This window comes from Pseudorca crassidens, chromosome 9 (assembly GCF_039906515.1).
Source record: "Pseudorca crassidens isolate mPseCra1 chromosome 9, mPseCra1.hap1, whole genome shotgun sequence".
NCBI classification, from domain to species: domain Eukaryota; kingdom Metazoa; phylum Chordata; class Mammalia; order Artiodactyla; family Delphinidae; genus Pseudorca; species Pseudorca crassidens.
This window is the reverse complement of record NC_090304.1, coordinates 6997681-7020171: the sequence shown is the minus strand read 5'-3', so window position 1 is coordinate 7020171 and position 22491 is coordinate 6997681. Positions and strand designations below refer to the sequence as shown.

Below are 22491 nucleotides of genomic sequence, written 5' to 3'. Positions count from 1 at the left end.
GCCCCTCCAAAACCAGCTCCCCCTTCCCCTCACCCACCCCACCCTTCCACCCAGCCCTCTGGCCTGCCGCCCCGCCCACCGCCTGGAGGGCACGAGACTAGGGTAGTGCGCACGCGCAGGCCGCGCCAGGCCGTTAGAAGGCGCGGCCCAGAGGGGCGGCGGGCGGGAGTCAGCCAGCCTGGGGCGTGGGCTGACGCGACAATAGACCTCTGCGATCCTAGAGCCCCCCGCGGCCCCCGACTCCATTCTCCAAGCTGTGGGCTGTTCCCGGCCCTCTCAGTTCCGCGACAGGCGTTGCAGCCAATGGCGTCCCGCACGGTAAACCTGCTACCCAATCAAAAGGCGCGGCTGCGAGGGAACGGCGTGGAACCACGCCCGGCTCCAGGTGACTCCTTGGTAGGGAGGGGAGAGTGCCTCTGTCAGCTGATAGGATCCCCACTGGGTCCGTTCCTCGGGGCGATTTACCGGGGACCAACCTACGGGAGCGCGCGGGCAGTAACCCGCCGCGGAATTCTTGTGTGCTGTAGTCGAGAACGAGAGTGATGGAGGAGCATCTAGAGGCTGGGAAGGAGAGCAAGGTACAGAAAGGATGCAAACACCCTCCCAACCTTCACCTCACTCCATGATACCCAGTGATGCCCAATCAGGGAATGGTGTGTGTGTGTGTGTGTGTGTGTGTGTGTGTGTGTGTGTGTGTTCGTGCCCACGCATGAGCTAGAGAAAGGCGAGACCTGAGCAAGGGGGTGGGGCGCTTCCGTGGCATCAGCATGGGGGCTGGTGAGGATGTCAAAGGAGGCAGGGTTTACCGTGGCCCCGACAGATGGAAAAGGACCCGTCACTCTTACTCATCCCCTTCCCAGGACCGACTCATGCTGGTTTGATGGGGAAGAAGGAAGGATGTTAGGGATTGAGAAGGGGCTGGAGTACCCTCCTCCTTTCCCAAGGTGGGGGAATACTGTTCAGCACTAATGGCTTCACTTGTGTATCTATGTTCATGTAATCATGAGACCATTCATTCTTTCCTCTTGACTTCATTCAACAAATAGTTTCTGAGCATCCTTGTGCCAAGGATGGTTAGGGGTGGGGCATACAGAGGTGCACACTTTTAGGGGTAGGAGGAATGTGCCTAGTGGACTGTGACTGAGGATAAGGATGGAGCAGCTGTGGTTCATCTTTGAAGTCCCATCTCCCTCAAGCAGTTACCAAGCAGGAAGGAGACAGGGGACTTGGGGGGCCTATTGCACCAATGAGCCAGACTTTGGGGGTGGGGGGCAGTTGGACAGAGGCAGAGCCTGCCATGGGGGTGTCGGAGAAGCCAAGAAGTGAGGAATGGGGATCAGTGGAATTTGAAGAAGTGAGAGGGGTGAGAGACCAAAGTATGGAACAGAAAGCATCTGTTTCAGTGTTTATCTATGTTCATATTCATGGTTAAATTAGTTAACACAGGGACTTCCATGGTGGTCCAGTGGTTAAGACTTTGGCTTCCAATGCAGGGGGTGCAGGTTCTATCCCTGGTGGGGGAGCTAAGATCACACATGCGTTGTGGTCAAAAATCCAAAACATAAAGCAGAAGCAATAATGTAACAAATTCAATAAAGACTTTAAAAATGGTCCACATCAAAAAAAATCTTTAAAAAAATTAGTTAATATATATAAAATGCTTAGACCAATGCCTGGCATATAAGTAGAGCAAATATAAGTGTTAGCTATTATATTACTATTACTGTTACCAGTAATAGTGGATGCTATGTGTTCTAAGGATATACTGGGCTGTCAAACTCATGGGTGCACCCCTAACCTTTGTAGATGCCAGACTCTTTGAAAATCTGTTATTAGACCATGTCCTCCAGAGTAATCATTGGCTTCTTCAAAATTCTCCTATAAATATAGAGAAATGAAAAGAGTAATAAATGAATATGTAAGTAAAAATATAACAGAGAAAATGAAATAACATAAAATACTTGAGTAATCTAACAGAAATCAAGAAAGAAAGAATAAAGCAACTATACTCCAATAAAAATTTATTTAAAAAAAAAGAAAGAAAGAATAAAGGAACAAAAAACAGATGAGATGAAGAGAAAACAAAAAGTAAGATGGCAGGTTTATAGCCTACTATATCAGTAATTACAATAATAATGAATGGAACAAAAAGTACAGTTAAAAAACAAACATCTGGGCTTCCCTGGTGGCGCAGTGGTTAAGAATATGCCTGCCAGGGCTTCCCTGGTGGCGCAGTGGTTGAGAGTCTGCCTGCCGATGCAGGAGACACAGGTTTGTGCCCCGGTCTGGGAAGATGCCACATGCTGTGGAGCGGCTGGGCCCGTGAGCCGTGGCCACTGAGCCTGTGCGTCCGGAGCCTGTGCTCCGCAACGGGAGAGGCCACAACAGTGAGAGGCCCACGTACCGCAAAAAAAACAAAAAACAAACAAAAAACCTGCTATAAGGACATAGAAATATTGAAAAACTGATGGAATATGTACACTATGAACACACTAACCAAAAGAAAGCTGGTGTGGCTTTATCAATTTCAGACTGGAAGACAAGAAAGAAGTATTACTAGAAATAAAGAGGAACATTTTATAATGATTAAAGAGTCAATTCAACAGGAAAACACTCCTCAATTTTATGCACCTAATAACAGTTTCAAAATATGCAAAATAAAAAATTACATATGCCGCAGAGCAGCTAAGCCCGTGCGCCACAACTACTGAGCCTGCACTCTAGAGCCTGCGAGCCACAACTACTGAGGCCTGCACACCACAACGAAGAGTAGCCCCCGCTCGCCACAACCAGAGAAAAACCGCACACAGCAACCAAGACCCAACGCAGCCAAAAATAAACAAATAAATAAATTTATATATATATATATAAAATTACTGAGAAAAATTAAAGAAGACCTAAATCACTGGAAAGATATTCCATGTTCATAGACTGGAAGATTCAGTATTGTAAAAACGTCTGTCCTTCTCAATTTGATCTATAGATTCAATGTAATCTCAATCAAATCCCAGAAAGTTCTTTGGGGGTAGAAAATAACAAGCTGATTCTAAAATTTATGTGGAAATGCAAAGGATCTACAATAGCCAAAATGATTTTGAAAAAGAACAAAGTTAATTCTACCTGATTTCAACGTTGCCTGTCAATTACAGTAATCAAGAGAGTGTGATATTATCAAAAGTATAGATATATAGATCAGTGGAACAGAACAGAGAATACAGAACTGATCACACTTATGAGGTCAATTGATTTTCTACCAAAACAAATCAATAGTGAAAAAATAGTGTTTTTAAACAAATAGTGGTAAAATCACTGGCTATTTATAGGGCAAAAATGAATCACAACCCATACCTTACACTGCATACAAGATGAATTAAATGGATCATAGACCTAAAACTGTTAATTTCTAGAAGAAAACAATAGGAGAATATCTTCATGACCTTGGGGTAGGAGTGCTTCTTCAAGAGTACACAAACCACAAAAGATTGATATGTTGAGCTTGTAAAATTATAAGCCATTAAGAGAGTGAAAAGGCAACCCACAGAGTAGGAGATATTGGCAAAACATATAACTGACAAAGGGCTTGTCTCCAGGAGATTTAAAGAGTTCCTACAAATCAATAAGAGAAAGATGATCTGATTTTTAAAAGAGTATGGCAGGGAGGAGCAAAAGACATGAATAGGCACTTTACAAAAGAAGATCTCTGAATGTCTAATAGGTACATGAAATGGTGTTCAATATCATTTCTCACCAGGGAATACAAGTTAAAGCCACTATGCACTATTTTTTTAAAAAAAGATGTATTTATTTATTTGGTGGCACTGGTCTTAGTTGTGGCATGTGGGATCTTCGTTGCCGCGCGCGGGATCTTTGTTGTGGCATGTGGGATCTTTTTTTTTTTTTAGTTGCGGCATGTGGGATCTTTCAGTTGTGGTATGCGGGATCTAGTTCCCCGACCAGGGATTGAACCCGGGCCCCCTGCATTGGGAGCATGGAGTCTTAACCACTGGACCACCAGGGAAGTCCCCACAATGCAGTATTACTGTACCTCCACCAGTAAGGTTAAAATTAAAAGGACTAACAGTTCTAAGTATTGGCAAGGATGTGGTGCAACTGGAACTTTCATTCAGTGCTGGAGGGAGTGTGAATTAGTACAGTCACCTTGGAAAACTGTTTGGCAGTATCTATGAAAGCGTTTTAAACACATGCCTACCCTCTGACGAAGCCATTCTCGTACCCAACAGAAATGAGTACTTAGGTCCCTCAAAAGATATATGCAAGAATATTCATGGCAGCTTTATTCATAATAGCCCCAAACTTGAAATAATCCAAAAGACCACCAACAGTAGAATGGATAAACTACGATACGGTCATATGATGGAACACTACACAGCAATGAAAAAGAAACACTGCACTCAATGACATAGATGGGTCTCACTGAAGAACATGGACACAAAATAGTATATACTGTGTAACTGCATTGATATGAGGCTCAAGGCCAGGTAAAATTAATCTATGGTGCTAGAAGTCTAAGAGTGGTCCCACAGTGTCCCAAATAAGTGCTAAAGCCTGTGAGAGGAGAGAGGGAGGCGTCTGGGTGTGAGAGGTGGGCAGGTGTCAGTTTATATACTGGTGAGTAGTACTTGAAGGGAGAGTGGCTTCTGAGCCTCTGCCTCTCTCCCTGGTACCTCTTGGCACAATGGTGTGGACATAGCAGGTGTTCACTAAATGCTTGTTGAGATAGCTCAGTGTAAGGATGAACTAGTAACTTGGTGCCTCAGGGATCTTTTCACTTAGAGAAAAAATACAAGTGCTTGGCCTCCAAGTCAGTGCCTCTTGGTACCAAACGTAGTGAATGGAATGGTCTCAGGAGCCCCTCAAAAGGGGTGGGACCATCTTATCCAGCTCACTTTACACCTGGTGAAAGGTACCTGAGGTAACCAGCTGAGAAGGGGTGGGCCGGTAACTGAGGAAGTGCATGGGGTTTGGAACCGAGAAACTGTTCAAATCTGGCCCTGCCGCTTTGCACCTGTGTGATCTCGGCCAAGTTATTTCACCTCTCTGGTGGTCACAGCTTCCAGGCCTATCAAACAGGGAGAGTTCTGCCTACTTCAGAGGATGGCAGGGTGGGAAAGTGTCATTGTGAATCCCTGAGCAGTGACTTATCAGGATCCCTCGGGAGGTGGGGGGGAACAGCCGGCGACCCCAGGGTGTGTTGGGAGTAATGCTGCTGAGGTGGGCCCTGCAGGAGGACCAGAAGCCTGCAGCGAGGATGGGCGGGGGGGGGGGGGGGGGGGGGCGTGGTCAGTCATGTCAGGGACCTCCCTTCCCCCACAGCCCTCCTCCATGTCCCCGGACCTGCAGGGAGACAGCTCCTTACAGGTGGAGATCTCTGATGCCGTCAGCGAGCGGGACAAGGTGAAATTCACTGTTCAAACCAAGGTGAGGCTGCGCCGGAGCAGGGGGGGTTCAGATGGCTGCTTCAGGAGCCCGGCGCGCGGATGCCCGCGTAGCCTCTGGGCCCGGCTCCTCAGCCTGGCTCTTGGCCCCTGGCCCTCTGAGAAAGAGGGCATCTTGTCTAGTCTCGTACAGCCTTTGCCTGCCTAAGGCCCCAAGTACTACCATCCCCTGTCCACCCTCCTGAGGGTAGTCATGGACGCGTGAGCCCCAACTTGGGCCTCCCCTGGGATGTGGGATTGGGGAGGCCCAAAAGTGGGTGCCCAGGAAGCTTGGTGGGTGTAGGGTTTGGGCAGGGGAGGAAAGACACCTCAGCTAGGTTCCCTGGCTTCCAGAGCTGCGTCCCTCACCTCGCCCGGACCGAGTTCTCAGTCGTGCGACATCATGAGGAGTTCATCTGGCTACACAACGCCTACGTGGAAAACGAGGAGTACGCCGGTCTCATTGTGAGGAGGGGCCGGCCTGGGCACCGGGGGGCGGCCGGGAGGCTGGGCCAGGCTTCGCGGTGCGGGTGACGGCCTTCTCAACGACGAGAGGACTTCCAGCTCTGTCCCTCCTTGGAGCAGATCCCCCCAGCCCCTCCAAGGCCAGACTTTGAGGCTTCAAGGGAAAAACTGCAGAAGTTGGGTGAGGGAGACAGCTCTATCACGCGGGAAGAGTTTGCCAAAATGAAGGAGGAGCTGGAAGCGTGAGTGCCGCCTCCCGTTCCTGTCTGTGACAAAGCCCCAGCCCAGCCTCTCCTGACAGCCCCAGGGTTTCTCCCCTGACTGTCCCCTGTGGACGCTTAGGACCCTGCTCCTCGCTCCAGGGCTGCCGAGGGGGAAGGGGGCAGGAGGGGGGAAGGAGCCAGGGAGGGCCCGCGAGCTGCCTGCCGTCCTCTGCAGGGAGTATCTGGCCATCTTTAAGAAGACAGTTGCGATGCATGAAGTCTTTCTGCAGCGCCTGGCGGCCCACCCCACCCTGCGTCGAGACCACAACTTCTTTGTCTTTTTGGAATATGGCCAGGATGTGAGCTGGGCCACAGAGCTGGGGTCCCCCCGGGGGTGGGGGGCATGGCTCTAAGTGGGCTCAGGCCTCTATCTCATCAGCTCGGCGAGTGGTATATGCCCGGGGTGGGAGGTGCAAATGCCCACCCTGACGTCACACCCTCCCCACGTGTGCCTCAGCTGAGTGTCCGAGGAAAGAACAGGAAGGAGCTCCTTGGGGGGTTTCTGAGGAATATTGTGAAGTCTGCAGATGAAGCCCTCATCACTGGCATGTCAGGGCTCAAGGTGACTTGGGGGGCCCCCTCTCTGGATTCAACCCAGGGCCTCAAGTCCCCAGCAAGGATTGAGACCCTGGGTCCCTGTGGGGGGGAAGCCACTGATGGGGCCCTGCCTAGAGGGGGATTGTGCCACGCCCGGGAGCCCGAGACTGCGCTGCTCCTGGTGACTCGGTGTGAGTGGGTCCTGTCTGGCTCCCTTAGGAGGTGGATGACTTCTTCGAGCATGAGAGGACCTTCCTGCTGGAGTACCACACCCGCATCCGGGACGCCTGCCTTCGGGCAGACAGAGTCATGCACTCTCACAAGTGTACGCAGGGCCCCAGGGGCCCTGGATTCCCCCCAGTGGCCCTACTCCCCAGGGGAGAGGAGAGAGCAGGAAATGCCCTGTGTCTGTCCATGGCCACAAACACCAGGGGTGGGACTTGACGTGCAGACCAAGGGGCTCTGATAGACGGCTCTTCCCCAACAGGCCTGGCAGATGATTATATCCCTATCTCAGCTGCACTGAGCAGTCTGGGAACACAAGAAGTCAACCAGCTAAAGACGTGAGGACTCCCTCTTGCTCCTCTGCCCTCTTTCTTTGCCTGTAATACTGTGTCTGTCCATGAGGGGTCACTCCGTGGAAGCCTACTATCAGCTCTAGTGGGAGATGCAGAAGCTCCTCTTGGGCTTTGGGAGAGAAAGAGAGGGAAGGTTCACCAGGGCAGGGAAGCTTTAAGCAATCCCTAAGACCCCTGCCCTAACTCCTCCCCACCGCCTCCTAGGAGCTTCCTCAAATTGGCAGAGCTCTTTGAACGACTAAGGGTGAGTACTGCCTTCTGTGTTGAAAGGCCACCCAATGATCCTTTGCAGGGAAGAGAGTGTCCCGGGAGAGGGGAAAGCTCCAGGGTCATTTTGGATTGTTCAGTGATAACTTGGGCTCAGTGAGGCCCTGGACTCACTCTGCAGACTAGTTTAATGAGAGATGGAGTGGAGACAGGGATCCAGCCTCAAGTGTGGGTGTGTGGTGATGGGGGAGGAGGTGGGAAGTGGGCTTGGCAAGGCACTTACAAGGATGTGCCACGTGCCTCTGGCAGACTGTTCTGTGCTGCCAGCATCCTGCCCCAGACACGCTCTTTCTGAACTCCTCTCCAAGAAAGTCACCAGAGTGTGCCCGTCTTCCTAAAATGTCCGTTGGACCCCATCTCTTCCCTGCTCAGGGCCCTTCAGTGACCCTATCCCTCCTTGAAACTATCCAAGACACAAAGCCCCAAGTCTCTAGCTTGCATCTTAAGCCTGTTGTGATCTGGCCCACTGCTGCCCAAGTGCCCCACTGAACTTATGGTTCCCTGAAAACATACCAGGCTTGCACACCTGCAAAGCCTTTGGCTGTCGTCTAAGCCCTGCTCAACCCCCAAGATCCAGATCAGATGCCACCTCCTCTGTGAAGCCTTCCCTGGCCTGCTCCCCTGAACCACAGGGCTTGACATAGCGTGGGTATCAAGTGACCCTACTTGGTATTTAGATGAACAGCAGCACTCCCAGTCCTTAGCTGCCCCCCCACCAGCTCCCTCCCCAGCCTCCACTTTCCTGATTCAGAAACTGGAGGGCCGAGTGGCTTCTGACGAGGACCTGAAGCTGTCGGACATGCTGAGGTACTACTTGCGCGACTCACAGGCAGCCAAGGTGAGAGGTGGCCCCAGAGCAGACCTCAGGGCTGGAGCCACCAGGGAGGGCGGGCAGGTAGGCAAGGGCCTGGGCCAGGGATCCTGTGCCCCTGCCGGCCCCAGGACCTGCTGTACCGGCGGCTGCGGGCGCTGGCAGACTATGAGAACGCCAACAAGGCACTGGACAAGGCGCGCACCAGGAACCGGGAGGTGCGGACCGCCGAGAGCCACCAGCAGCTGTGCTGCCAGCGCTTTGAACGCCTCTCCGACTCAGCCAAGCAGGGTAAGCCCCACGGCCCTGGAGCCCCTGCCACTGCACTGCTGACTCTGCCGGGGTCCCCATTCCTCTCTTCTCCAGAGCTCATGGACTTCAGATCCCGCCGCGTCTCCTCCTTCCGCAAGAACCTCATTGAGCTGGCGGAGCTGGAGCTCAAACACGCTAAGGTGAGCCCTCCAGCCTCACCGAGCCTTCTTGCTGCTTTCCTGGCCTCCCACCGCTGGGCCTCTAGGCCCTTATCAAGTGTCTTGGCGCATGGGGGGTGTGGTGGAGCTCGGGGGGAGGTCAGGCTGCCAGGAGCAGCCCCAGCTGTTCAGGACCACAGTTCCCCATTTTGGATCAGGACCATTCCCTTCTGTCATTGGTAGTGAGGCCTCAATAAATGGTAGCTGTTATTGCTGAGAACAGGGATGGGGAGAGGGGCTACCCAAGGTGGGGAAACAGAGGGGGTAGCAGCAGATGGGAGCCATCAAGAACCTCTCCTCTGCAGGCCAGCACCCTGCTTCTCCGGAACACCCTTGTCATCCTCAAGGGGGAACCTTAGAGCCACCAGAGTGCCCCCCGACCTCCCACCCCAGCAAGATGCCTCCTTCCCCACCCCAGGAGCCACTCACCATGCCCCGTGACTTCTCGGGGCAAGGCCTACCCCTACCCCAAGGTGCCAGGCCCTGCAAGATAGGGCAGCATGGGCACCACACTTGGCCACAGGTAAGCAGAGCCCTAACCTGGGGAAACCCAGGGGCCCTGACCTCCCTCCCCAGAGGCTATGGGGCAGCCTCAACCCACCTCTGGCCCCTGAGTTCATTTGTCTCCAGCTTGTTCCCAAATAAAAAGCCTGGTTCTGTAGCAAGGAGGCTTGCTTGTCCTGACTTCCCAGTTGGAGGGCCCACCAAGTACATCCTCTATCGGGGCACCATGGTAGAGACCAGATCCTGGGGGAACACGGCGGGGGACACCCCTGCAGTGTCTTCAGCCACTTTTCAGAGTGCCAGTGGTGCTCTCTGTGGGAAGGTACAAGACCCAGAACTTGGAATCCAGGAGCAGTCTTCAAGGCGTGCCACCACCCCCATAAACCCTGGCACAGACCACGCATAAAACGAATTATAAATCCTCTACACCCATTTCCTAATCAGTAAAATGGAACTACCCCTTCCTGCCTCCCTACCAGAGATACTGGCCAGCTCCAAGGAACTAAGGAACCAGCTCTTTAACTCCAGGCTTTTTTTAGTTGATGGCGGGAGGGGGGGAGGGGGCAGGGTATAAATCCTCCATCACTACCACCCCTAGGGCAACACTTCCACCTTACCTGCAGGGCAGGTGAAAACCCAAAGCACAGGGCTGGAAAAGAGCCCATAGCAATGCCAGCAAGAAGCGTGGGGCTCCAGCCAACACTCTCTTGGTTAAACACAGGAAGGTGGAGCCCAAGACACCTGGGTCTGAAGTCCTGGACTCCACCTGGCTGGCCCCACCCTGGCCCCCAGCCACATCTGCAGAAGGCCAAAGACTCAACCTGGCTTTGGACTCACAGCAGCCACTGGACCCAGCCCTTATAAATGAGTCAGCCATCCAGGGGAGAGAGCAGAGCCAAAGACCAAATACTGAAAGTGGAGAAAAAGGTCAAGAAGCAACCAGTAACTTGCAGTCTCGGGGCCCACATCTGGGCAAGACTGCACAGGGGATCACAGAATGGGCCTCACTGTCCTACTGCCCACCTGGGTCAAGGCAACAGAAGAAACTAGTTCAGGGATTAAGCCCCTCTGTTCAAGGAACCCCTGCAGCCAGTAGCAGACACACCCTGGCTCAGCTACCTTCCAGGCTGGTGCCAACTATGACGCCAGGATATAGAGAGGGAACTGTCAGAAAGGAGGCTCAGCTAGTCACTGGCGCCAAATGAGGGCGTGTGGGGCTGGCTGGAAGGAGGGTTAGGGAAGAGATGCTACACATCCTCCCAGCCTACCCGCCCCCAAGGTCCCCTGGGCCCCAACCTCCAAACAAACATCCCATTAGTGAGCCTTTTTATTGTTGTGTGTTTTTTTTGTTTTTTTAATTGAGGGTCCCTTACTGGTCCTGCTTCCATGAGTGGCTGTGACCAGGGGCAAGGGGGAGGGGAACCAGGTGGCGCAGGGAGGGGTCATCTCCACAACATTCCATTTATACACAGAACTAAACAGACAAGCACAGTCACTATTGTGGTTAGAAGTTGGCAGCATGGGAAAAGGGAGGAAGAAGGGGGGAACTGGGGTGTCGTTAAAAAAAATACAGGTCCCCCCCAAACAGGGGTTCCTGGGGGGAACTTGGTCTGTTTCAACCCAAGAGGAATCAGAAGATCAAAAGCGGTTTGGGAAGGCCAGAACCGTCAGGGATGGAGGGAAGAGGAGGAAGGTCCAGGGGGTGGGGGGGCTGTTTGGCAACTGGGGTGAAGGGACTGCCCTCCCCCTGCTGGGTTCCCCCCAGCCCCTCCGGTCTGGCAGGAAGGGGGCAGCCTGCAACCCCCATGGGCAGGTCTGGGGCTGCCAGATGCTCCAGGCAGGGGGCTGGAGGGGGCTCACAAAGGCTTGCCCTCCAGAGAGATGACGGCGCTGCCCCCCAGCTTCTCTGCCAGGGTGCAGCGGTCCTTGACCTCCTCATAGCAGTTTGCTTGCAATTCATGCTTGATCCCTGTGGAGGAGAAGGGGGAGCATCTGTGAGAGGGAGCCCTGGGGCGGGGGTGGGTGTGCTGCAGCTGGGAAGGAGCCAGCAGAACAGATGGCGGGATAAGGCTACATCCAGCAGGCAGTGAAGAGGAGACAGAGAGAGAGGGCTCTCCTCCACCATGCCGTCCACCCCACCCTGCAGCCAAGGCCTGAATGCAAGGGCTTACGGCACCACCAGCGCTGGCCCTTACCCGTCAGCTTCTTCTTGATGGCGTCCTTGGAGCTGGCGTAGATCATTTTGCTCTTAAGGGGTGCACACTCAGGAGCCCTGGAGGGAAACAGAATCCGAGAACTTACCGCAAAGCCCCCTCCTCCAAGTCTAGCAAGTGCCCTGAAGCGATACAGGCCTTCCAGAAGCCCCTGAGCTGGCCCCTAACATTCAAGCTTTTATCGAGTTCCTCACTGACAAGCATTTTATTACAACACCCTCCCCTGAAACGCACACCTCTGGGTTAACAAGGAGCCACAGACCTTCCTGTCCTGGGAAAGCAGGGTGGGGCAGAGCTACGGCAGGTGACAGGAAAAGGTGCCTGCAGGAGAAGCTCACCAGAAGATGAACACCAGGTCCTCCTTCTTGCTCTCCTTGGTCTCATAGGTTGCGTCATAGAGGGCGTAGCGGCAGTCCTTGTCTGGCAGCATCTTGACAAAGGTGGTGTAGGGGTCGTCTACAGTCTGGCCCACATCACCTACCAGGATCTCCTTGCCCTCCTCCAAGATGATGTTCTTCTTGTCCTCGCTCAGGCAGAAGAGCACCGCCTTCTTGCGCTTCTTCACCTCCTCTGGTGTCGACGACTTACGCACCTTCATGTCGTTGAACACTTTGATGACCCCATCAGAGACAGCCACGCCAGAGGCCTAGAGGACGAGCCACACGCACCTCATAAGGAACAAGTTTCTGGGACGTGCCCTGAAGTCCCTCCTTTGCTTTCTTAGGAAATCTGTCTAGATGTCAACAAATATAGTCCTCAGCCCCAAGAGATCATTAATCCCCTTCCCAAGACAAGTATCACTAGTTTCCCACCCAAGTCACTGTCAAAGGATCAGATGTGACACAACCCCAGAAGAGCCGCCACAGAAGAGACCTCTGAGCACATAACTCAACACCATTCCTCCCCACTCCGACATCCTGCAGGCTAGATTAAAGACCTGTGAAAAGCAAAGTCTTGGCCAAGATGTGAACCCAGAATTAAAAGAACCTACAGACGCACGGTACTCAGTCTCAGCTTTTGCATAGTGCTGACTCAGAACTTCACAGAGAGTAGAAAGGGACCCAGACAACCAGGTCATAGCCATCTACGAGAGAACCAGGACCCACAACGCTAGAGGAGTCACCAATGGTGCTCAACAGTTCTAGCAAGCCCATCAGAACTGTTCAACGCAGTTATCACACAAGGTATCCCTTTCTCTGCTGGAGTCTTCCTAAACCAAAGGAAGAACAACAAACCCCTAATTACGGCCCTACCCGACAACTCCCTGTTCTCCAGGAAAAAATGCAGGCCCCAAAGATCGCTGATAGAAGTTAGCAGTCCAAACTCAAAGGCCCAAACTCAAAGAGCTCCGTGAGAGCTCTTTAAACTTCTATTCTGGGTCGTATTGGGGTCCACCCTAGCCAGGAATGGGGGTGAGACTGTCCACGGTGAAATCTGCCCCCGCTCCCGGAACTGCAGAGGAAGCCGGCCACGTGATTGAGCCGCTTCCGGCGTAGGCGGGGAAAGGAGATCTGCTAGACTCAGCCCCCTCCCCGAAAAAAACCCGTACCTAGAGGAAGCAACACCTCCAGGGCCTCAACCCTAAGGAAGCGCCCTTACCGACAAGCTTATCGCCCCCCTGCGCTGCGGGCCTGGACAAATTACCCAACCTTCGGCTCTCGCAGCCCTCGGGCCGAACACAGGGGACGGGGTGGTTTCCGGGCGGTGCCCGCCTGGGTCACTTCCCTAAACTCGGCTCCACCCTCAGGCCCCATCCTGGAAAGCCGACAGCCCCGCTGGTCCACGGCTTCGGGCCCAGCAGCCAGGCCGGACCGTGTGCGCACGCGCCGGCCGACAGCGCCGTTCCAGCCTCCGCCGGGTGTAGTCTGCGAACCCAGCTCGCCTTGTGGGCTCGCTAGCTCCCGAGCACGGCCGTGATCTCCGCGCTGTCCGCTCTGTGCTGCGCGGTGCAAGTCTCTAATCCCAGGCGCCTGCGCCCGGACCCGGACACCCCCGCATCCCCGCTAGCCGCGCCGCCCCCGCCCCTTGCGAGCATCCCTGCCACCTGCTCTCGAGACAGACCCGCCTGAGAGGGAGGGTGACGCGGAGATAGGAACAGCCCCTGGGTGGGGCGCGCGCGCCGAGACCGCTCGCGCGCTTTTCCTTCGCCGCCCCCGGGCCAGGTTTGGATGCCGCGTGCTCCCGTCGAGCGCGCCCCCGTGAGCCGACTCTCTTCGGCCCCGCCGCGGCGCGCGACACCGGCTGCTCAGCGAGGGACGGGCGCGCGCGCCCTGGACCCCTCCCCCACGGCCCTTGTCCGCGCGGGCGCAACAGCGGGGTGGGGGAGGGGAAGGGAGTCCAGGGGCCGCGCGAGCGACGTCCAAGCCGGCCCTCACCGGCGCCCGCGGGCGCGCACGCGCGTCCCGGCGCCGCCCGCCCCTCAGCACGAGACCCTCATCCCGCCCGGGGAGCTGGGGGAGGGGATGCCGACGTCGCTCCCCCGTTCCCTTTAGCGCGCGCAGATGATCGACCCACAGCCGCCTCCCCTCCGGCGCCATGGCCTGCCGCTCACCATGTTTCCGGAAGAGAAAAGGAGATAGCAAGAAGAGCCAGAGAAGACGAGAGCCGCTGCAGCTGCTGCCGGGATCCGACTGAACGCGGCCTCTCCCGGCCCCTTCCGTTTAGTACGAGCCGCACAATGAGGGGCGGGGCGGACTTCCGGCGCTCCCCCCGCGGGCCGACGGGAAATGAAGTCCGAGGGTCCTGCGCCGTCTTCGGGCTCGCTGGGTAACAGAGTCTTTTTCACCTGACGGCCTCCCTGCTCCACGTTGCATACTGGGAAATGTAGTTCAAAACAGCCGAGAGAGGCGGGGCTATGGCACGGAGAGCGCACCCGTTGGTCGAATTTCCCAGGAAATGCTCGGAGCTGAGCGAAGGCCTCGGCGTTGGGTAATATGACCTGAAAATGAGCCCCGACTTCGCTCTCTCTACCTCGGAGGGAAACGGTTTTCCTAAGATCCATCTTGGCACTATCTGGATCCTTTGGTCTGAAAATTTTCAGTGAGTTAGTATTTTGGTTTTCCGAATTGAAGCACCTATTAATTGGCCTGGAATCCAGCCCTAGAGCAAGGAGAATCGCCAGTATAAGGCACCTTCTATCCAATAAACATTTGTTAAGCATCCTCCATGTGTAAAGCCACTCTTGTCTACTGAGAAAAGGCCATATGCAACGTCAATAAAATAAGAGAAAAAAACGCAAGGGAAAGGCTACGAGGAAATCTTTGAAAATAGAGCTTTGTACTTGTTTTTAGGGTGTTTGGCAAAATCATGAGGTAATAAGCCAAAATCATGAGACAGGGGTTTGTGCATTCAATTCAAGGATTATGTGCCTTTTACTAAACAGTGAAAAGCGGAAATAGATATTAAACCAAACTTGAGTCTCATTCTCGAGTTGGTAACCAGGCATATGGTTAATTAGTACCGGCAGAAATTGAGACAGAAACTCTGTGGGAGCATAACCTTCAAAAAAAGAAACTGGGGTGGGGCAGTCCGGGAAGATTTCTTTGGCCTCGAACAAAGGCCATGCCCTCTTTCTCTGCAGGAAGAGAAGACAGGGTCGCAAACAAGAGAATTGGGGGCGTTGATCCCATATGCAGAATAAAGTGTGTAAATGAAGAGCCAGAAGGCTGGGCTTCAGGACCCGGGGAGCGACTCCCGAGAGTGGGGTACGTCGCAGAGCATGCTGGGGGTTGTAGTCGGGGACCTTCCGCCGCATCGCCCACCAACCGAGCTCCCGGGAGCCTCAGGCGGGGGCCACAGCTCAACCGCCTCGCGCAAGCGGCCCTGCCTGGAGAGGAGGCTGGCTCCACCTTTTTTGAGCTTCGGAGTTTCCTAGAGCAACGACGAGGGGGAGGGAGACTTCGCAGTTACCCTGGAGACGCGCTCCCGCCCGCCCCTAGCTGCGGGATGCCCTAGATGTCCTTATTAGGACATGAGGCTGGAGGGGGCGGGGCCAAACCGAACGCCCGCTGGAGGCTCCTTATAAGGCAGCGTCGGGCGGGAGGCGGGAGTGTGGAGCAGGCTGGGGGGGGTGAGGGATCGAGGCGGGGCGGAGTTTGAAGGGGCGGGCCTGGAAGCTCTGGCGCCCGCCTCTCCGCTCCAGTAAGGCCTCAGATCCGCACCTCGCCACTTCCGGTGTAGCAGATGAGGGCTGCTCTAATTTGCTGGCGAGACTCTCGTGCTCAACTGGGACCCCTCTGCATAGTTCCCATCTTAACCTCCCTGAGGGTCCCCCACCTCCAATGAGTCTCAAAAACGATGAAGTGGGGCTTCCCTGGTGGCGCAGTTCTTGAGAATCTGCCTGCCAATGCAGGGGACAAGGGTTCGAGCCCTGGTCTGGGAAGATCCCACGTGCCGCGGAGCAACTGGGCCCGTGAGCCACAACTACTGAGCCTGCGCGTCTGGAGCCTGTGCTCCGCAACAAGAGAGGCCGCGACAGTGAGAGCCCCGCGCACCGCGATGAAGAGTGGTCCTCGCTCGCCGCAACTAGAGAAAGCCCTCGCACAGAAACGAAGACCCAACACAGACCCAAAAATTAATAAATAAATAATTTTTTAAAAAAACAAAAACGATGAAGTGTTTTCCCTTTGTCCGGGCTTCTTACTCCCAGGCTGCTACCCCGAATCCAACAACGCGACCACTTCAGCCCCTCCCACATATTCCGATGTCCAGTACCTCCTATTTGTTCCCTCTCTACTTGTCCTCTGTCCCCCTCTCCCCGTCCTGCAAGCTTTGGCCTTCCCTGCGTGTCCCCGACTTCGCGCCCCTCCCCCATGGAGGCCCCAGCTCGGGATCACCATTTCCTCGGAGGGTCTTTCAGCTGCTCTCGCGTTACCTTCGTGTCCTCATTCCCTGTACCCATTCCTAATGTCCCTCCGACGAAACTACCTGCAACCCATTTGTTCCCCCACCCCCCCGGACTCTTCATAAGCCCAGTCTCTATACCGTCCTCCGCTAGAGCTAGCCCGAAACTGACAGCCTTAGGTTACTCGGTATGCACCGCCCCAACCAGACCTCCCAGCCACAGGGCGGCGCTGTCCACCTTCCTCTCTCCCGCACAAAGAGGACCCCACCCCTCCACCCCCGCTCTCGAATCTGGGGTGGGAGGAAGGGGCGGGTCAAGGCCTGGGGCGGGCGGGGCGCGTCCGAAAGGCTCGTCCTGTCCCGGGGCGGCGGGAAGGCGAGAGGCGGTAGAGACTGTGCTTGGCACCGACCACTTAGAGTAGTACAGGGGCGGGGAGGGCAGCAGAAATCAGTCCTCTTGGTTAGTTCCCCGCGTGGGACCACGTGATTGGAGAGGTCCCGCCCTCCTCCGCCGGAACCAGGTGTTCGAATCCCGTCTCCAGAACTAGCGGCATTTCAGTCCTGCCGGCGTGAGGGCTGGGGCTCACGCCCTGGGGCTCATGGCAGCGCCGGTCCGCCTGGGCCGGAAACGACCGCTGCCCGTTTGCGCCAACCCGCTCTTCGTACGCTGGCTGACCGAGTGGCGGGACGAGGCAGCCAGCAGAGGGCGCCGCACGCAATTCGTGTTTCAGAAGGTGGGTTCTGGCCGGGCCTGATGGGGGACAGGTGCTGGCCGGGCCAGCCAGCCAGGTCCATCCTGACCCGGTACTGTACCCCTACTCCGCCAGGCACTGCGCTCCCTACGGCGGTACCCACTGCCCCTGCACAGCGGCAAGGAAGCTAAGATCCTACAGCACTTCGGAGACGGGCTCTGCCGGATGCTGGACCGGCGGCTGCAGCAGCACAAGGCATCAGGTGGTGAACGCTGGGAGCAGGGGTCTGTGGTCCCCTGAGCCTCCCTCAGATGCAGCTTCTGTAACCACCTGGGATACTTTGGCTTCAGGCTCCCTGCTCCTGTCCAAGTTGCTGTTTGACGTCGGGCTAGTGGTTGACTTTTTCAGAACCTCACCGCTCTCACCAACCACTTGAGCTGGCCGCGTCACAGACCATCCTACCTGCTGGATTCCAGGGTACAGGGTTGACTCTCTTCTACTCCCGCAGGTGACCACGCCCCATGTTCACCACCTGGAGCGAAGAGCCCAGCCCGGGAAAGGCCTGCCAAAGTCCAGGATCCTTACATGCCAGTGAGGAGAGGGCAGGGGGTAGAAGGGAAAGCGGGAGCACCAGGAGTAAGATTTTCTGGCTTGGGGGACTTAGCTGGGCTGGGTCCAAATCCCACCAGTGACACCTGGCTCTGGGCAAATGACTTATTCTGTCTGATGCTTAATTTTCTTATCTGTAGGTGTAGATAGTGAGTTATAATAGAGTCAGTTGAGAGAATTCCATGATCAAGCTATTTAGGGGGCCAAATCCAGTAAGTTATGGGATTTGCTGTTGAGTCTTCTTGTCTTACCTTCTCTGTCCTGTGCTAGAACTGAGGCTGGGCCAGGCCGATTACACCCCTACCCCACCCCCCACCCCCTGAAACTGTCCACCGTCGCATCCCAAGTTTGCAGGAGATCATACTATCACATGGCCTATTTTACAGATGCAGAAGCTAGAGAGGCAGCTGAGTAATTTGCTCAGGGCCGCTTAGTCTGCTGAGATAGAGCCTGAAGCTCAGCTTTGCCAGGGATTGCGTCCGCAACAGCTGGCTGGCTTTTGGCTTCAAAGGCCCCCTGTACCTTTCAGGGTCCAACCCAGCTCAAAGCAGGAGGCTCTGGCAAGTATTGGCCAGCTCGGCACTCGGGAGCTCGAGCAGTACTGCTGCTGCTGTACCGGGAACACCTGGTGAGCGCCTGACCAAATCGGGAGTCCGGGGAACTGAGGCCACGGGCCTGCGGCTCCTGGGGCAGGCTGCTCGGGCGCTGAACCTAAGTTGGTTACATTTCTGCCTTGGTTACAGAATCCTAGCAGCCACGGCTTCCTAACCAAGGATGAGCTGCTGCAGAGGTGTGCCCGGAAGGCTCCAAGGGTGAGCACTGAGAGGGGGAAGGAGGGAGCCAAGTGGCTCTGGATCTGACCCTGAGCCCACCACAGGCTGCCCTTCTTGGGAGCAAGCAGCGGGGTGAGACAAGGGGGTGGGCAGGTGGTAGCCCTGGGAGCTCTCTAAGGGTCTCCTCCCGTACGAACAGGTGGCCCCTGGAAGTGCTCGGCCCTGGCCAGCCCTCCGCTCCCTCCTCCACAGGAATCTCGTCCTCAGGACGCAGCAGCCAGCTAGGTGGGGAGAACGACGTGAGATGCAGGAGGCAGGGCCGGGGAGTAGGCGTGCCGTGCTGAGGTGGCCCTGCAGCCTGATGTGTACTTGTTGCCGACCAGAGGAGTGGCCCTGGGCAGGTCCAGAGGCAGCTGATCTGAGGGGCGAGAACGTGGCTAGCAGGAGGGGTGTTGGGCAGCCACTGGCCTTGTTTGTGAAGTGTCGCCAAGGCTGGTGAGACCAGCCTAGCTGGGGGCAGGCAGGGGCGCCCGCCAAGTATGAGTGAAGAAGGGAGATCTGTGTTCTCTTTTTCCACCCACCAGGTACTCACTGACCCCAGAGGGTCTGGAGCTGGCCCAGAAGCTGGCTGAGTCGGAGGGCCTGAGCTTGCTAAGTGTGGGCAGCGGGCCAGAGGAGCCCCCTGGGGAGGAGCCTGCGGTGCCAGGAGCGGCCTCAGCTGAGCTGTGAGGAGGGGGAGGGGGGAGAACAGGGGAGCAGGAATTGTCCCCAAAATGAGGCCAGGACCCCACCCTGTCTCCATCAGCTCCAGCTGAGCTGTGGCTGCCCCACCTCCTAGGGGTTAGAGGAGCAGCAGCCCGGGCCTTGCACACACCGACTTCCACCCCTTCTCCCCAGTAGTGGCGCCAGCGAAGGGAACGTCCAACAGCCACCGCTGGAGCTGGGGCCTGGAGAGTACAGGGTGCTGTTGTGCGTGGACGTTGGCGAGACCAAGGGGTGAGTGAGGTGGGGGGAGGTGAGGGAGAGGATGCGGCGAGGGCCCTGGCCTGCCCTCCCTCAGGCCTCCAACCGTGCAACTCCAGGGCGGGATCCAGGCCAGAGCTGCTCCGAGAGCTGCAGCGGCTGCACGTGACCCACACGGTGCGCAAGCTGCACGTCGGGGACTTCGTGTGGGTGGCCCAAGAGACCAGTCCCAGGGACCCGGGTAAGGGGTGTGGATGGGCAGGTGGGGGGCAGAGGCAGGGCCTGGAGGGTGAGGGGACGCGAGCCAACGGGACACTTCTTGGCCTCTCGGCAGCACGACCTGGAGAACTAGTCCTGGACCACATCGTGGAACGAAAGCGGCTGGACGACCTGTGCAGCAGCATCATCGACGGCCGCTTCCGGGAGCAAAAGGTTCCTTCACTGGCCTCGCCACCCTCCCTGCCCCGGGCCCACTCAGGGGCACTTCTGGGTGGTATCCAGGCAGAGCTCCCACACCTCCAGCCACATCCCCTCTAGAGCTGCTCCAGGGCAGCCCCGAGATCAGACTCCCCTCGGGCCCCTCCAGGCGCACAGTAGGTATGCAGGGTCTCTGGGCAGGGCAGAGGAGCATGTTAGGACCCCTAGGGTGTCCAGCCCCTACAGCCGGGGTAAACAAGGCTCACCCCTCCAGGAGTGGAACCGCAGCAGCTATGTGTCAGTGCTGGCTGCTAGGCTGACCCCATAGGCCACGTATAGGCCAAGGGAAGCTTGAAGAATGGGCATCGCTCAGATGGTGGCAGGGCTTTCTGTGCAAGAGTAGCAGCGTGAGCAAAGGTGTGGAGGCCGCTCTGAGGCAGGTGGAGAAGCTAGGGAGGATGAGGAGGCGAACTGGTGGGACCAAGTTCTTGTGACGGTTTTGAGGGTGACTTGATGGACACCTAGCATATGAGCATCCAGGTTTTGACCCACCTCACCCTCCCCAACTGCCTGCCCAGTTCCGGCTGAAGCGCTGCGGCCTGGGCCGTCGAGTATACCTGGTGGAAGAGCATGGCTCAGTGCGTAACCTCAGCCTTCCCGAGGGCACGCTGCTGCAGGCTGTCACCAACACTCAGGTGAGCCGGGAGGGCAGGGCCAGGCTGGCAGGGACCCTGTGGTCTATGGCTCTGCTCGGGAGCCGCCCTCTTTCCCTTGGATCCTCTTCTCCAGGTCATCGATGGCTTCTTTGTGAAACACGCAGCAGATGTTAAGGAGTCAGCAGCCTACCTGGCCCTGTTGACAAGGGGCCTGCAGAGACTCTACCAGGTGAGCAGGTGCGCCCATCCGGCACTGGCCCCTTACTTAGGTCGCGTGTTCCCTCAAGGAAGGCGAGGTGAGTGAGATCCCACTGAGGCCTGGGATGGGGCAAGGCCTGGCTGGGGGTTGTCCCCTAGAGCTCTGGCCTGGCCTCAGTTCCCTCTTCCCTCAGGGCCACACCCTCCACAGTCGCCCCTGGGGAACCCAAGGGGACCCTGAATCAAGGGCTGGGCCCTCCCCAAACCCTCTCTGCTCACTCCTCACCTTCAACGACTTCAACGCGGGAGCCATCAAGAACAAGGTACTGCCTCTGCCCAGCCCCTCCTTACGAGGTCCAGCCCTGGGCCGCTCCTCACATGGTCCTCCCCCGACCCCAGGCCCAGTCTGTGCGGGAGGTGTTTGCCAGGCAGCTGATGCAGGTGCGCGGAGTGAGCGGGGAGAAGGCGGCAGTCCTGGTAGATCAGTACAGCACCCCTGCCAGGTAGGCGGCCACAGAGCCCCTGTCCTCTGCCCCCGCCCACCCTGCGTGGACGTCAACTCAGCCAGTGCCTTGCGGGTGGTCTGGCTCTGTGAGGGCTGGACAGCCCCAGCTGATACCTGAGGAGTTCATGGAGGTCCGGTGGTGAGGAAGGCAGTGCCAGCCAAGACCAGACAGAATCTCAGGCATTGGGAGGAGGGGGAGAGAGACATTCTACACTTAAGTCCCCTACATACGAACAAGTTCCATTCCAAGAGCACGTTCATGAGTCCGATTTGTTCGTAAGTCTAACAAAGTTAGCTTAAATACCCAACTAACACAGTCAGCTATATACCGCTGCTTTTACGCTTGCTTCTGGACATCCTGGGCTTGAAGTAAAGATACTGTACTACTGTACTCTATACAGTACTGTAGAGTAAAGCACACCCACCTGTAGAGGATGCACGTGAGTGAGCATGTACACCAGACACATGAACTAACTTACGTGATTGGACATGCGAACATATGTTCATATCTTTGAAAGTTCGCAACTTGAAGGTTCGTATGGAGGGGACTTCCTGTACCTGGTGCAGCAGAGGCTTCCTGGAGAAGTGGGCGGGCCATGAAGACTGGGCCAAGAACAGCCATACTTGGGAAACATTTGCAGGAGCATGAAAGGAGGGTGAGCAGGATGGAGCAGGGCCTTGAATGCCAGGTTCAGGAAGTGCAGCCATGGTCCTGACTCCTCTAACCCATGCCAACCTCTTCCGGCCCGCCTCCCGTGACACTGGCCTGAGCCACTCGGGATGGGCCAGCAGTCAGCCATTGCCAAAACTTAGAAACTCATACTCCCCACCCCACCCTCAGCCTGCTGGCCGCCTATGACGCCTGTGCCACGCCGAAGGAAAAGGAAATGCTGCTGAGCACCATCAAGTGCGGACCCCTGCAGAGGTGAGGGCAGGAGACAGAACCTGGAGAGAGTAGGTGGGGTGCGGTTACCCTCACCCAGGCCTGACCCTTACGTGCCTTTCTCTTCGTGCAGGAATCTGGGGCCAGCTCTGAGCAGGACCTTGTCACAGCTTTACTGCAGCCACGGCCCCCTGACCTGAGCTCTGCCACAAGACAGAACCCCGCCCCCATCTTTCCAGGCTACGCAGCCTTTTAACCGGGATCTTTGGGCTACAATAAAAATCTTAAGTGTTTGCAGCTTTATGTGTTAGGAGGAGATGCCAGGCCCCAGGGGTCTTGTAAGATATCCAGGTAGGAACTGGGGAGACCATTGGGTCCAGTTTTTAAACTGAGCTCCTCAGGACCCGTGG

The 22491-nt window shown here is 56.1% G+C and overlaps 3 protein-coding genes and 1 long non-coding RNA gene across 18 annotated transcripts; 3 read left to right on the top strand and 1 right to left on the bottom strand.

Moving 5' to 3' along the window:
* Positions 1–106: 106 nt before the first annotated feature.
* On the top strand, positions 107–10975 carry SNX32 (sorting nexin 32). 6 transcript variants are annotated; one of them, XR_010945934.1, is made up of 13 exons: positions 392–578; positions 5335–5439; positions 5790–5900; positions 6021–6142; positions 6339–6462; positions 6621–6725; positions 6920–7025; positions 7188–7263; positions 7483–7522; positions 8297–8647; positions 8723–8808; positions 9132–9349; positions 10052–10975. XR_010945934.1 is itself a non-coding variant. In XM_067748290.1 (13 exons), exons 1-13 carry the CDS (start codon positions 543–545, stop codon positions 9183–9185), a joined length of 1212 nt encoding a protein of 403 aa, XP_067604391.1. In that variant the 5' UTR covers positions 392–542; the 3' UTR covers positions 9186–9491. The 6 variants fall into 6 exon arrangements, 5 of the variants coding, with proteins under 5 accessions (XP_067604388.1, XP_067604391.1, XP_067604389.1 ...); XM_067748290.1 differs by lacking the exon at positions 10052–10975 and having other exon boundaries at positions 8297–8383; positions 8488–8647; positions 9132–9491; XM_067748288.1 differs by lacking the exon at positions 10052–10975 and having other exon boundaries at positions 8297–8383; positions 8462–8647; positions 9132–9491.
* Positions 10640–14559, bottom strand: CFL1 (cofilin 1). The gene is made up of 4 exons (XM_067748303.1): positions 14095–14559; positions 11882–12189; positions 11526–11602; positions 10640–11299 (listed from the first exon to the last, which is right to left on the bottom strand). Exons 1-4 carry the CDS (start codon positions 14542–14544, stop codon positions 11187–11189), a joined length of 948 nt encoding a protein of 315 aa, XP_067604404.1. The 5' UTR covers positions 14545–14559; the 3' UTR covers positions 10640–11186.
* LOC137229975 (uncharacterized) lies at positions 14446–16150 on the top strand. Its single transcript, XR_010945936.1, has 3 exons — positions 14446–14582; positions 15124–15247; positions 15895–16150. It is a non-coding gene; the product is annotated as an uncharacterized lncRNA (long non-coding RNA).
* A 554-nt stretch (positions 16151–16704) lies between these two features.
* Positions 16705–22378, top strand: MUS81 (MUS81 structure-specific endonuclease subunit). 10 transcript variants are annotated; one of them, XR_010945931.1, is made up of 17 exons: positions 16705–17119; positions 17213–17339; positions 17586–17668; positions 18216–18314; positions 18430–18498; positions 18659–18744; positions 19044–19184; positions 19357–19455; positions 19542–19663; positions 19757–19854; positions 20418–20534; positions 20629–20724; positions 20888–21016; positions 21093–21196; positions 21717–21854; positions 22040–22123; positions 22215–22250. XR_010945931.1 is itself a non-coding variant. In XM_067748280.1 (16 exons), the coding sequence occupies exons 1-16, from the start codon at positions 16985–16987 to the stop codon at positions 22279–22281; spliced, it is 1653 nt and encodes a 550-aa protein (XP_067604381.1). In that variant the 5' UTR covers positions 16705–16984; the 3' UTR covers positions 22282–22378. The 10 variants fall into 10 exon arrangements, 6 of the variants coding, with proteins under 6 accessions (XP_067604381.1, XP_067604380.1, XP_067604384.1 ...); XR_010945930.1 differs by having other exon boundaries at positions 21717–22123; positions 22215–22378; XM_067748280.1 differs by lacking the exon at positions 21717–21854 and having other exon boundaries at positions 19360–19455; positions 22215–22378.
* The last annotated feature ends 113 nt before the right edge of the window (positions 22379–22491 follow it).

What these genes read in the sequence shown, in the direction of transcription:
- SNX32 (XM_067748286.1), top strand. Translation starts at nt 543, where the DNA reads ATGGAGGAGCATCTAGAGGCTGGGAAGGAGAGCAAG. An exon ending in AGGAGTACGCCGGTCTCATT is followed by an intron (nt 5,901 to 6,020) that starts GTGAGGAGGGGC and finishes TCCTTGGAGCAG; the next exon opens with ATCCCCCCAGCCCCTCCAAG. An exon ending in TTTTGGAATATGGCCAGGAT is followed by an intron (nt 6,463 to 6,620) that starts GTGAGCTGGGCC and finishes CGTGTGCCTCAG; the next exon opens with CTGAGTGTCCGAGGAAAGAA.
- CFL1 (XM_067748303.1), bottom strand. Translation starts at nt 14,544, where the DNA reads ATGGATCTTAGGAAAACCGTTTCCCTCCGAGGTAGAGAGAGCGAAGTC. An exon ending in TTTTCTCTTCCGGAAACATG is followed by an intron (nt 12,190 to 14,094) that starts GTGAGCGGCAGG and finishes CTCGTCCTCTAG; the next exon opens with GCCTCTGGCGTGGCTGTCTC. An exon ending in CATCAAGAAGAAGCTGACGG is followed by an intron (nt 11,300 to 11,525) that starts GTAAGGGCCAGC and finishes TCTCCTCCACAG; the next exon opens with GGATCAAGCATGAATTGCAA.
- MUS81 (XM_067748279.1), top strand. Translation starts at nt 16,985, where the DNA reads ATGGCAGCGCCGGTCCGCCTGGGCCGGAAACGACCGCTGCCCGTTTGC. An exon ending in TGCTGTACCGGGAACACCTG is followed by an intron (nt 18,315 to 18,429) that starts GTGAGCGCCTGA and finishes CCTTGGTTACAG; the next exon opens with AATCCTAGCAGCCACGGCTT. An exon ending in AGGCTGTCACCAACACTCAG is followed by an intron (nt 20,535 to 20,628) that starts GTGAGCCGGGAG and finishes CCTCTTCTCCAG; the next exon opens with GTCATCGATGGCTTCTTTGT.